General features: G+C 30.7%; 1 protein-coding gene across 1 annotated transcript in view; it reads left to right on the top strand.

The window, feature by feature from the left end:
- The window catches only part of LOC145265590 (uncharacterized), a 31,562-nt gene that overhangs the window by 16,036 nt on the left and 526 nt on the right, over positions 1 to 15,000 (top strand). The window contains exons 4-6 of the mRNA XM_080121597.1: positions 2,230 to 2,331; positions 10,480 to 10,552; positions 13,810 to 15,000. The exon at positions 13,810 to 15,000 is cut by the window's right edge and continues 526 nt beyond it. Coding sequence (XP_079977723.1) covers positions 2,230 to 2,331; positions 10,480 to 10,552; positions 13,810 to 14,191 — 557 coding nt within the window. The 3' untranslated portion in view covers positions 14,192 to 15,000. The remainder of the gene's footprint in view (positions 1 to 2,229; positions 2,332 to 10,479; positions 10,553 to 13,809) is intronic.

Here is a 15,000-nt window from a genome sequence, read left to right as displayed (position 1 = left end):
TAAAAAAAGGATAAAAGCAGACGTCACTTTAAATGTCGATGACAATGGATATTGATTTAAATCCAGGGCCTGAGAATAGTAATAATGGAAGTAATTATGAGGTGGGTAATAAATTAAATAAAGAAGAATTGAAAAAAAATGAACTTCAAAATAATACAAGAAAAAGAAAAATGGATAATGAAAAAACAAAAAAATGCAAAAAAATTTAAAGAACAAAATAAAGAAGAATATTTAAAAAGAAAACGAGAATATAAAAAAAATATAGGGAAAAAATAGAGAAGAAATAAATGTTAAAAATCGAGAACATCAAAAAATTATAGAAATAAAAATAAAGAAGAATTTAAAATTCGAAATAAAGAAAATAATGTAGTGAGAATTGTTTGAATAAAATTAATTCATTAGTTAGTTAGTTAGTAGAGGGAATTAATAATTTTATAATTTACATAAAAATTAATAATTTTATTTTATCATAATTAGGATCATTTAATTCATTTTTATGTAAATTATAAAATTATTAATTCCCTCTACTAACTAACTAACTAATGAATTAATTTTATTCAAACAATTTTCACTACATAAATATATGAAAATAATAGGGGGGAAATAAGTTCAATCCAGCGACTGACACCCTTTCTAACTCAACAATAAACAACAACATATGCAAATAATAAATAAAATATTTATCAATATTCAAATTTTATTTTTAGCTGCAATATTTTAAGTCTAAAAAATTCTTATTTTTTACTTTACTAGAATATCTTGTTCTTTACTTTTCCAGGTTGAATTTCTTGTCCTTTACTTTTCCAGGTTTAATAAAATCTTAAGAATATTACTTTTCATGCGCGCATTTTTCCATGTAATATATATATGAATGAAGTTAAAAATTTTTATTATGATATTATTTTGTACGTCACCAACTGAAAACGAATAAAGAAAAACGAATAAAGAAAAGTTATAAGCTTTTATACTTTTCGTATTCTTTTTTATACATTTCCATATATATATATATATATATATATATATATATATATATATATATATATATATATATATATATATATATATATATATACATATATATATATTCGAAATTATATATTATATATATAATTATATAATTATATATATAATATATAATTATATATTTTTTTATTTTATATATATATATATATATATATATATATATATAATTTCGTTGTTTAAAATTTCCTTTTCGTTTCATTCTATTAAAAAGTAAAAATGATTGCATTTAATTTTTGAAAGTTAATAAATTAGACGTTTTTCCGTTTTAAATACAAGAAAACAATTCAGTTTCCAGTGTATTTAATTCGTTGTTTAAAATTTACTTTTGTGTATTATTTAAAAGATTGTTGTTTTGCGAATAAATTAAAGTATTGATTGTCATTCATAACGTGTATTATTGCACCGGAACGAAATTAAAATTTCCGTTCTATTATGGTGACACCCCCAAAACATCACAGGCTTCTCCACAAATCTCTTTTTTTTTTTTTAATTTTATTTCTAGCTGTTAAAATCGTCCCACGGTGCAAGGGAGATAAATAAAGATATCAATAAATAATTTTGAGTGATATCCCTTGGGCTATATACAAGTTATTGCCCCTTTTATTATGAACTAGTCTGGGTGCCCGGACTTGTCCGGGTGTTTGGAGGTGCGTGTGTGTTTAGAATAAAAAAAAAAAAAAAAAAAGAAAAAAAGTGGTAGTAGGCAGGCAGGCTCGAACCCGTACCGCGAAGAAGGAAAAGAGCGTGAAAAAAAAAACAAAACAAAAAAAACAAACAAACAAAAACAAACAAACAAACAAACAAGCAAACAAAAAACGTGACATCTTTGCCGTTGCGTCCATCGCCAAACCGGATGTGGCGAAGGTTTAAATTAAGGCTAATCAATGAAAAGAGGGGATGACTTTCGAAAATGTCTGCGAAAAAAGCGTTCCCTCCTTGTAGAAAAGTGCCTAGTTGAGGGTGAAGGAATTAATGTTTTTAGCCATTTTTTCGATATTTGTCGCCCAAAGGGCCGTTCTTCAAAACGATACTGACATCGTGAAAATCCGTCGCCTCTGTCGAAAGTTTTAGACATACATACATACATACATACATACATACATACATAATACATACATTTAAATAGACAGGTGAGATTTGTATTATAGAGGAAGATGATTATGTCTTTTTACTAGCATTTTAAATAAAGTATCAATTGTTTTTCAGCATCTAACAGTTCGATGGAAGATTTTAGCGGATTCTTCAGTGAGAGATATCAGAAGGAAGCTGACACAAGTCCGAAGACGAGAGGCAGTGCAGCGTTTTATGGTAAATGTTCAATAAAATTTAAATTCTCCACTATTTTTTTTTTCACCAGTGTGACACTGTTTAGTAAGGAATGAGAGCCACTCAAGGATAAAGTTTTCTGAGATTGTTGGTTAGCGATGAACAATACCTCCCGGAGAGAATAGAAAACGATGGGGGACCTAATGGATGGAAACTAGTTGCTCCACACCACGAATTCATATTATTTGGAATCTTTCGACTATTGTTCTCATATTGAGTGCCATTTTCATAACGCTTCGGTCGATGTAACCTCCGACTTTCTTTAGTTGTATCTTGTGGAACTCTCGGAAATATTTGTGTTGAACTCGGGAATATTTCTGTCAAACTCAGGACTTTTGACGGAATATTGAACTATATGCATATATATATATATATATATATATATATATATATATATATATATATATATATATATATATATGTATAACTACTTAATTTATTAGTTACGTTTGTGGATGTATTCGTTACAGTTGCCTCATATACAAGTGACTCTGCTTTACAATTCCCTTCATTAATAAATACATTTCCCTATTAATAAATACATTGGAATGACGAAGGGGCCGTTTAAACAGAGATATTACATGCACATGAGCTCTTTTAGAGCAAAAGACAGAAGTAATACGGCTTTAGCAAACAAGATCTGGCAGTTAAAAGAAGAAGGTGCACCTTTTATGGTGAAATGGAAAAAAATCGAGCAAAAACCTTCATACTCCCCAGAGCTAAAACAATGCTCGCTCTGCAATGCCGAAAAATATTACATTTTAAAAGCAATCCAAGAAGATGGATGCTTAAATGTAAGAAACGAATGCTTGAAGGACTGTATACATAGAAGAGAATCGCTTCTTATAAATTGGGATAGAAAAAAAGATAAAACGTGAAGATAAAAAAAAGGGTTTAGTTATAGACACATGTCAAAATATTTAATTTATATTATTGTAGATCTTATCACCCATTTTAAACGAGATCTAGAGAGAATTTTTAAATTTTAAATTTTAAATGTTTTAAAACGTGTTTTTAAATAGAGCGAGATCATGCTATACTTAATATACTTAAATATAAAAACGCCAATTTTTGACACCGTTTAGACCTATTTCAATCTAAGATTTAGTACCGTTTTTAAAACGAAATTACATATAATTTAAAAATAACGTTTTAAATAATTTTAAACGTGAAACGATACTTAAATATAAACATATGCCATATTTTTACACAATTTAAGTCTATTTTAACTAAATATTATTACCGTAATTAAAACGAAACTAGAGATTATTTTAAAATAAATCTTAAACATTTTTAAATGCAAAGCGATACTTAAATATTAGTATATACCATCCCCTGGGCACTTCCTAGGTCTATTTCAATCTAAATTTTATTACCCTATTTTTAAACGAGATTAGACGTAACTTCAAAATGAACTTTTAAAATGCTTTTAAATGAGACTTAAACTAAATGATGGGGGGGGGGGTGATTAAAGAAAAATAATAATATAGAAGGCGTCATCCCATACTTTTTAATTTATTGCTTCAAATTTATTACCTTATTAAAGTAGCATACAGAAAAAAAATAAATAAAAAAAATAAAGGATAAAATAAATAAATAAATAAATAAAAATTATGGTGTGCATATATAGAGTTCCGGTTCCGGTTAAAGACAGATGAGAGTCGGCTGAAGAGAGCCTGAGGCGGACATTAAGAGCAGTCCTCAACTACCGGGCTTGAAACCGTCGGTACCGACTACCGATATAAATGTAAATTCCTGTATATATTATACAAAAAATATATTGCTCTTATTTCGAGAAAGGTTTTTTCCCTAATAATAGAGCATTGTATGGGATTTCTTTTTCTACAAAAAAGTACAAGTATATATATATATATATATATATATATATATATATATATATATATATATATATATATATATATATATATATATATAGGAGCAAACAGTGAATAAAACACGTTAAAAACACTTTGAAATGAGTTAAAAACATAGTTAATCTGAAAAGGAAATACTAGGTAAGTGGATAGTTCTTAATCCGCAGTTTCGAAGAAATACTTTCCTTCTCATCAGAAGGTAGGAATTAGCAAAATGTGGGATCGGATTTTGCATGCAGAAGTATTTGATGAAACAAGTAAGTCAAAGATCTTACTTGATAACAAAAAAGTGAAGTAGAGGGAATATGGTGAAGAAAAAGGTGATTACACATGAATGGATAGTCTGGTGGAAGATAAATAATCCAGTGACGGTAAAATCCAAATATATAACTTCAAGAAAGTTAATTGAATTTCCATTTGCACAAGTAAAATCCAAAGAAATCCCGTAATTGGAAGAAGATAATAATCCAAAGGCAGAAATCCATGGAATAATTCACAAACATGTGTACAAGGAAAAAAGGAAAAAATTCCAATAATATTAATAAAAGAAAAACAATTTATGCTTTTCACTCTACTGCCGCGACATAAATATAAATAAGAAATACATATATATATATATATATATATATATATATATATATAGAGTAATTGTCTGTATTTTTGAGATGAGGTGTTTTCAGTGATTGAGATTGTCGGACTGACTTCCTCATCTTGGTTGTTATAGTCACAACGTTTCGGCCGTTTTGCCCTCCAGCCTTCGTCAGGTGTTTTGTATCGAACTGGGGAACCGTTTGTTGGGAGTCTCGAACCCAAATCTTTATTATTATTACGGGAGTACCGTGTTCGGACTCCAGCTAGGCTTTGGGACATAGTTGCTGATTCTCTGTTTTGAATGTTACTTTTTCACTGCCTTCGTTCAAGATTGAAATCAGCACCTTTGGGTAACTGTAAACTTTGATACAACGTCTAGGACCACTCGGCCATTTGTCACTAGGACAATTCTTAGTTGGTTTTTGTTAATGTTAAACCTATGTTGTTATTCAAGGTTTTCTCTATCATCAAGTGTCCAAATTGCATTCAGACGACACCTGGTACGAGTGAAGCCCCACTTTAAGGGGGCAGCATGTTTCACCCTTGTAAACCTTCCTGCAACTGCATGGTATGGAGTATATGCAGTTTTTGGTCATGTTCTCATCCATGCGGGACTTCATTCGTACCAGGTCTCGTCTGAATGCAATTTGGACACCTCTAGAGAGAAAAAACCTTGAATAACAACCTAGGTTTAACATTAACAAAAACCAACTAAGAATTGTCCTAGTGACATATGGCCGAGTGGTCCTAAACGTTGTATCAAAGTTTACAGTTACCCAAAGGTGCTGAGTTCAATCCTAAATGAAGGCAGTGAAAAAGTAACATTCAAAATAGAGAATCAGCAACTATGTCCCAAAGCCTAGCTGGAGTCTGAACACGGTACCACCGTAATAATAATAAAGGGTTGGGTTCGAGACTCCTAACAAACGGTTCCCCAGTTCGATACAAAACACCTGACGAAGGCTGGAGGGCAAAACGGCCAAAACGTTGTGACAATAACAACCAAGATGAGGAAGTCAGTCCGACAATCTCAATCAATATATATATATTATAGCAATTCGGAACAACAATTTATTGTTCTAAGGGAGGTAACTCTTTTACTTATTTTTATTTGAATCTTAGTGATAATGTATTATGTTGTTTAAACAAAAAACGCCACTTTTATTAAAGTTATGGTTTTCAGTAGTAAAAAAAAAAAAAAAATTTGTTTTTGTTTTTTTATGAAAATAATTCATAATAAATTGTAACAATAAAAAAAAATTTTTTTTCCAGGAAAAGTACGAAAACAGCTCCTAAAATTCGTATTAACGAAATTAATTTTTCTCCGAGTCATATTGAAACTTGAAGAAAAATTACTTTCTGGAACTAACGATATTATCATAGAATTAAACATTGTTTATTTAATATTTTCACAGTAAAAACTCTAACTACAAAAAATATTCTCTCTCTTTTTTTTTTTAAATTACATTTTAGCATAGTTTTTATATGTAATATTCTAATATTTTCCTCGCTTGAATGTGTAATATTCAGCGTAACATAATTTTTATCTTGAAAAATAGAAATTGAAAAAATTGAAATGCAGGAACATAGACAAATAATTAAATTAAAAAATAAATAGTAAAAAATATAAAAACGTTTATGATAAGAATGTACGTATGCACAGCTGGGGTGGGGGGGGGGAGAAGAAAACCAGTCAGTTTTGTACTTTCCCTCCCTCTCTCCCTCCAACCACCCAACGTCATTTTCAGATAGCCTTTTTGATTTTCTGATATTTTGGGCTTCCGTAGAAGCTATACTAGACAGATTATCATTTATTTGGATTGTGTGAAGCCAGAATCTCTCGGTTTGGGGGGCTAATGAAGCTATTTTTTTTGTACAAACAAGGTGTTTTTTTTAATTTAATTCATATCTTACGAATTTACTTTACTAATTATCTTTGAAATAGATGCAGAAAACTAATATTTGTCTTTTAAAGGATTTTATTTAACCTCAAAAGTTATCTGAATTCGTCAGTTTCTGAAAATTGGTGTGAAAATATTTTTCATTACAACATTTTTTTTCACATGTAAAAGTATTTTATTCCATTGGTAATTAACTTTTGTCTTTAATCTTTCAAATACAATCAAAATAATCGAAAACAAAAAAAAATTATGATGAACCGGCCTTCAAAACCATGCTTTTTATCATTTTCCGCCATACTTTGGCCATTTTTGCCCATAACTAATATATAGCTTATGATATTGCCTTAGTAAATGCATGTTGGTACAAAGTTTGATTACAATCCAATCAATAGTTTATGTATATTGTATACAAACTGACGGATAGACATATATCTAATTTTATATATAGATTTAGTTCTTTTGGTTATAGTCAGCTAACTTACTTCCTAACTTCCGGCGTAGCTGCTACCAGAAGTGATGACAAGGCAAATTAGTTCCTTCACTTTTAGTGTTCTTCAGTGTTTCTATTGTGAAGCGATTTGTTGCAGCCGAAAATTGCTACAATTACAGGCAGAAGCTAATTCTCGAGATTTGAAATCCATTTTTTCCCTGGCTTGTCCAATAACAGTCCAGCTCTCAACCAAGTGACCGAGTACATAAAAGGCGAAATCTGAAAGTCTTACTCTCTTTTTCACTGGCTCCAGCTGGCAGCACACATTAGCCCCAGGCCGAATGTGAGTACAAGCTAACATGGCGACCTTCTAATATCCCATTTATTTCCACGTGTGGTACCCAAACGAACTTTGTTTATCATGCTACAGAACTGCTCTCGTTGACACACACACACACACACACACACACACACACACACACACACACACACACACACACACACACACACACACACACACACACACACACACACACATTGCAATACTTAAATACACTGAAGACCTTGCTCTTTCTTTCTCCTTTAATTAGCTGCCTTCTTCCCGATGACTACTAGCTATAAACACGTGTGGACTGAGCTGTTGTCTCCTCAAGAAGCCGGCAATATATTAATTCTATCTTTACACAAGAACACTTCAACCTAATAACCCGTTTCTCTCTTTTACTAACGCTACTAACGAGGATAACAAATAAAGGTGTTTTTTAATATAGAAGGAAACTCCATTGTGTTGTATCTTAATTCATACAAGTATTGCTTGTTGAGGTGAAATTTCATAATACTAGTAGCACATTACATTTTCGACCAATTTTCTTTTCATTTTAACCCAACAGACTTGACATTACTTCATTTGGAACTTTTCATCCCCTTGGAACTTTAAAAGAAAATGTTCAATATTTAGAGATTTGAAAAGAAATGCTCAGTTTTTTTATTGTATAAGTTTTAACATCGTTTGCTTCATTCGTTTTCTTTTTTCCATCACGTTCGCTATTTTTTTTGTTTTTATTTTTTTTCGATTTTTTAAAGAAATTTTAACATCGTTTTTTTTTTTAATTATAATATATAAACAGGGTTATTACGTTCGCTTATTATTTATTTTTAATTTTGTTTTGAATGAATATTATTTTATGTTGCCTATTATTTACCATATTTCCATAACCAGGCCGAGTTCGCACTAAATTTCGTACATTCTTTTAATTGTATCTTGTGTAGTCCCTGACTTTTAACCAAAATTAAAATAACCAGGCCGTAATTGTAACTCCATTTCGGTGTCTCTTATTCTATAGATTTATTAAAATAAAATATAAGAAAAAGAAAATTATTGAAAAATATGCAATAAAAAATTAACAAAATTATAAAAAGATAAAAATAGTATAATTAATCTTTAATTACACTTTTATTAACAAAATAAAAAATTTTTTTTTTTAACTTTATTTGAAATTTTATAAGAAATTTATGAAATGATACAAATGTCGTTTGTTTTTATTTTGATATAAATATATGTTTATGAAAGTATAAAAATAAACTTATTGACATTAAAATAGGCACCGCCAAAACTGGGAGGGGCAGGTCAGTACTTTTTGACGGACCGTCTTTTTAAAAATCTACCAAAAATCAGGTAATTATCCGATCAATACGAAATTTTCAGCGATTATTAGAAGAATGAACTTTATAACAGTGTACTTATTTTTCATAAACGATATTTATATATATATATATTTTTTTGCTTACAACCCCCCCCTTGTTTTGAAGTGGGAACAAATATGCTTAAAATAATCATCTGAAACTGAACAAAACATATTGTGTTGTTGTAAGGGACAGAATAATAGATTAAAAAAAAAAAAAAAATTGTTTGCATACCTTATTTTGACGTCTGAATATCAGAACTTCGATTGTGTTTAATTATCCCGCTTTTGAGTTTTGAAGTGTGAAATTCGGTAAATATGTTAAGTAAAATAATTAATTTAAGTTAAGCAAAACAAAAAAAAAATTTTTTTAATATTTATACGAAAAAAGCCATTTTAAAATTTTTGATAAATAAATTAACAATTTTTTTTTAGCGAGCCGAATAATGCATGGCCATTATTAAACAGAGCATGCTTTGAATAATCGATAAAAAAAAAATTCGATAAATATTGTGCCCTTTGTGTTAAAAATAGCATCATTTTTTTTCGATCTCGTTTGAAAACGTTTGCCGCCTTTCGACTACGGTGGACCAAACGCGCTGAAATAATTTTTTTTTATTCTGCTTTAAATTGCCCCCCCCCCATTTTGGGGAGTCTGGCCCCCCCACACATACACATTAAAAACCAAACTCATACAAATGGTCACCCATCTGGTACTGGCCAGCCTCAGCTTAATAATACATTGAAATTTTCGTCACTGAAAAATAAGTTTTTTTGGCCTGTTTAGTCTTCCATAGTTTTCTTCTTATCAAAAGAAAACGTAAACAGAGTCGATCTGAACTCTACGTCGACGTGAAATATCTGGTTACCTATATGAATAAGTGGAATTATTTGAAATTCAGGTACTTATATTATAATATTTTTGCATATTCTCTTAGAAAATCATCCTAAATCTTAGTTAGACAATAAATAAATAAATTAATTATTTCAAAACCCCTTTTTTTAAATATTTAAGTACGTTTTTTGTGCAAGACAAAAAATGTCAATTGTTAACTTTTTGGGAAAATTTAACATTTAAAATTGAATTAAAAATAGTAGAAAAAGTTTTACATTATTCTGTTTTCTATATGATAAAATTCAGGGTTTTATCTTTCTGGGGGAAAAAAAGTTACTCAGAAATAATGGATTTTAATAAATGTAATTTAGTTTTAAAAAACAACAACAACTTGATTTTGCGGCCATTTTTGGCGGTGCCTACATTAAAATAACAAATGAAATTATTGAAATCAAAATAACAAAATTTCAAACATAATATAAACGTGTCCAATACATAATATTCCCAAATAGTTCTAAAAGATTTTAATAAGTGTTTTCATTATTTAAAAAAAAATTTTTTTTAATAATCCTTTATTAAAATAAGACAGAAAAATTTTTTCACTGATAATTAAATATTAAAAAAAAAGAACGATCGGGGAAAAGATTGTCAAAAAAAAAAAAAAAGAGTACATGCACAAGGGAGATAAATGTGAATGAAAAAAAGTGAAGAAACTGATTCGCATTGCCACTACTTCCGGTAGTAGACACACCGGAAGTTAGGATGTACGTTAGCTGACTATAACCTTTGTTTTTTTTTTTTTTTTTTTTTTTTTCAGTATTTATCATTCTGGGAATCATCATTTTCATTTTGCTGGTCATCTTACTGGTGGTAGCCTACTTTTTCTACAGGTAAGAAATTCATTCAAGAAAGCTAGGTAATGCCACTAGAGTTTGCAGGTGATATGAGCAAAATAAGACATTCAAAATATTTTTTTTATCTAAAAACACTTCCAGACACATAATTTACATGTGTGTGAAATTTAAAAAAAAAAAATCGTCCCAGCCGTTTTGGAGTCTATGGGGAACGAACTCACACACACACACACACACACACACACACACACACACACACACACACACAAAGTGCCTTTTATATATAAGTAGAATATATGAAATTTATTTATACAAACATTGATGGCTACATATGTGCATACATGTTTCTGTAATCACCCGCGTTGGGGGATTACGTCTTTAGGCCAAGAATTATCGTCGAGAACTTTTCATCTGATCTAAGTAGAATATATACATATCAGATCACCGAAGTTAAGCAACGTTGAGCCTGGCTAGTACCAGATTGGTGACAATTTAGGAATTTTAGGCGCTGTATGTGCTTTCTGCTTATCTCAGTTTTTGCTTCCAGTCGTCCTGAACCTTCACTTGCCGACTCAGGAGAGGTGCGGTTGGAGATTGTGCAACTCTTATCACAAAAATTTCACACACAGCCACCCTTACAATGGGTATCCATAGTCTGTCAAGACTGAAGGAAGTCTTGTTGTATATATATATATATATATATATATATATATATATATATATAATATAAAGCTGAACGTGTGTTTGTTTGTGTGTGTGTGTGTGTGTGTGTGTGTGTGTGTGTGTGTGTGTGTGTGTGTGTGTGTGTCTGGTCACGAATAGGCTCTTATATGGTTGACTATTATAGAAAACTGATTACATATAATGATAGAAGATGTATCGAGACACAGGAATGGGTATGTTTGATCTGACAGAACGGTGGTTCATTAAAATTGTGGGGTCTGTGTTCGCACCTGGTCCACAAAGTATGGAAATAAAAAATTTAAAAATAAAAAAAAAACGTTTACAAGTGTTTTTGATACAGATGTACATAAGAATACTTTGAGAAGTATGTTTTAACTTAAATAGGGATGGTATAATAAAATTGTGGGGTCTGCGTTCGCGCCTGGCCACGATAGAATGGAAATAGGCACAAACTTTAATAAAGACTTTTCATATCTATCTGCGTATGTATACTTTGATAATTATATTTCAGTTTAAGAAATATGGTATAATAAAATTATGGGGTATTCGTTCACACCTGACCTCCATAGAATGGAGATATGTCACAAAGTTTAACAAGTTTTTTTAACATAGATCCACAGAATATTGTGATAAGTGTTTCAGTGTGAACAGGTATGGTATAATAGATTATGGGGTACTTTTGCTAGTATATATATATATATATAACAAATAAATAAATTTGTAAATTCTTAGATGAAAAAACATTTCTCAGAGCATTGCCTAAACTTTGGTCTCTGTCAAGCAACTTTCTGTTTCAAATTTAGATTTGACTGAACAACGGAAATCCTATTTTAAATTTAAAATTATGAGAACAATATTTTTAAGATGTGCTCATACAAACTGCGTGATTTTTTTTCCTGATATGACAGACCAATGAAATTTCTATTATAAAGTTCAGTGTGATAGACTATGAGAATTCTATTTCAAACTTTAATGTGACAGATTAACAAAAATATTGTGTCAAACATAAGCGTGACAGACCAAGGAAAATATTGTGTCAAATTATTATCGTGTATGCTTAGCATATTTGTGCATGAAAGACCAACGAAAATTGTATTTCAAACCTAGATGTTACAGACCAATGGGAATCCTATTTAAAATCACAGCCATTTTGAAAAATATGAACTGTATGATTTTTTTAACATGACAGACCAAAGAAATTACTGCAATTCTGAATTTTTTAGATGAGATGTAAATGTTTGTATTCTTTGATTAATCGGACAATTATTCGTATCTTATTAGCACAATGTGGGTATCGATCCTCTGTTTCGTAAAACACGTTTTTTTTTCACTATTATTAACAATTAGCATAGATATCCCGAAAAATTGAGTCTTAGGAAAACCCTAAAAAATATTTTAGTGACTCCTGAAGATTGAACTTTCTATATGATCTATGAACCCACCCTGAAATCCGCGATTTGAATTCTTGCAATGCAGAGCTAACCCCTCTTTTCCTTAGTAGAGAAAAGGAAACATATTAAACACCCGAAGAAGGTCGCAGGTTGCAGCGATCAAAATGTTGTGCTAATAACATCTAAGATGAGAATAATTATCTGATTAATCAAAATAATACAAAGAAATTACTATTATAAAGTTTAGAGTGACAAACCAAAAAAAAAAATACTATTTCCGTCTGATCAACAGACATGGTCTTTCATGCAAACCTTCTTACTCTGAATTTTTTAGATAAAGACTGATCATTTGCATTACTTGTTTTGGTTGGACTATTGTTCTCATCTTGAGTGCAACGTTTTGATCGTCAAATATCTTGGAAAAGAAAGGAAAAAAAGAGACTGGCTCTGTTGATGGTTTCGTATTCTTGGAGTTGATTTTTGTCAACCAAATTTTTTTCGTACATATGAAACCACAATAAACAAAAAACACAAACAAAAAAACTAAAACAAAAAACAACTCCAGGCATACAAAATCATTTATGGAGCCAGTGACTCTTCTCCTTTCTTTTTTCAAAATGCTTGACGAAGGTCGAAGGCTATACCAACCGAAATGTTAGCACATAATTGTGGATGTTTTATTTTGTTGAAGATATAGCTGGCTCATTTTTTGTAATTTTTTGGATTTTATACATGTCAGGTCGAAATTAGTATAAATTCCAAAAATTCCCCCAAAAATGATCCAGCAGATGATGTGCTCGATATATCTTTAACAAAAAAAAAAAAAAATCATCCACAATTATGTTCTGACATTTTTATTTTAAAAATGGCGGAATTACAATTATTTAAAGTTTTGAATTTTTTAGATGTGGGCTGATTGTTTGTATTACTTATTTTGATTGGACTATTGTTCTCATCTTGAGTGTTATTTGTGCAACGTTTGAGTCGTTTTTTGTTTCTGTTTTTTTTTCATACATACGAAACTACAGCAAAGAAAACAAAAATAATTCCAAGAATACAAAACCATCTATGGAGCCAGTAACTGTTCTCCTTTCTTTTCCAAGATCCCTGACGAAGGTCAGAGGCTATACTCAACACTCAAAATGCGAACAACAGTCAGATGAAAACAAGTAATATAGGCTGAAATAATTGAAAGAAATTTTCCAAATTATTTTGCAGAAAAACTCATCCAGGTAGGAAACACTCCAAAGGAATTTTGCCATCTGATTTCAACTACTTCCCTTCAGGTCATCAATCATCTATTTCTGTTGACAATATTATTTACCGTCCTGGAGAAAAAGCTGGACCAGAAACTCTTGCAAGATCGAGCCAATTGAATCACAGCTCACAAAACTCTGCAGAGATGATCTACTCAACTATCGACGAGGAAGAAGTTGGCGGACCTGTCACTGCCGAAGATCCGTCTTTCGTTGTTGTTCATGGGGATGTGTATGCAGTCGTCAATAAAGGTGACCCTTCCCATGAGAAACCTTCGAATATTGCTGATGACCTTAGGCGAGAAGAGGTCAATGGACAATTGTACACATTCGTTGGTAAATAGCTGCAAACAAAATGAATACTGAGACTTTTTTGGGGGGGTGAGGGGGTCAAGAATTAGGGTAAAGAGTCACGTTTGAGTATGTGTTCCCCACTTAAGCATGGAGCACGTCCTGTTGGTCCTGTTAGACTCCAACTCCTGAGATAAACTTTTTAACCAAATGAATGGCCCCTCTCTCAATAGGAAACCTTTTAATTGCCCACGTCTGCTAATCTGAATAAGCATCCCAAATCGTAATTTTAATTTTTTAATTTGATTTATTCTTAGATGAAAAAACATTTCCCTGAGCTTTGCATAAACTTTGACCTCTGTCAGACAACCTTCTGTTTCAAAATTAAATTTAACAGACCAATGGAAATCTAATATATAAGAAGCTATATGTCTGTCTGTCTGTCTGTCTGTCTGTCTCCATATTTTCAAACTCTATCTCTTCGGAAACAAAAAGTTACAGAGCAGTGCTATTGGCCTTAAATGATTGGATTTTTTTATGAACCGTTCTTTTATCGGTCTTTAGCCGGTTAAAATAGTTTTTAAGTGGTCAAAAAATTTAAGAATCAAAATTGAAAAAAATCGTCATACATTTTGTACATTCATCTTGGTTTATTTTTAATCAGTTCATATGTGTGTCATGGTACAGTGGTAACGTCACCAGCTTTGAATGCTACAATTTTGCTTTTGGTTTCGATTCTAGCTGATGGCACCCAAATATTTTTTTTTTTTACTTTTGAAATCACGACTCTGTAATAAAATATACGACATCTACAATAATACATACAAAATCTGGATGACTAAAATATCATATTTAAGCGCAT

Source organism: Euprymna scolopes, chromosome 40 (assembly GCF_053919585.1).
Source record: "Euprymna scolopes isolate OS-2025 chromosome 40, ASM5391958v1, whole genome shotgun sequence".
In the NCBI taxonomy this organism is placed as follows: Eukaryota; Metazoa; Mollusca; class Cephalopoda; order Sepiida; family Sepiolidae; genus Euprymna; species Euprymna scolopes.
This window is presented reverse-complemented; position numbering and strand designations above follow the sequence as displayed.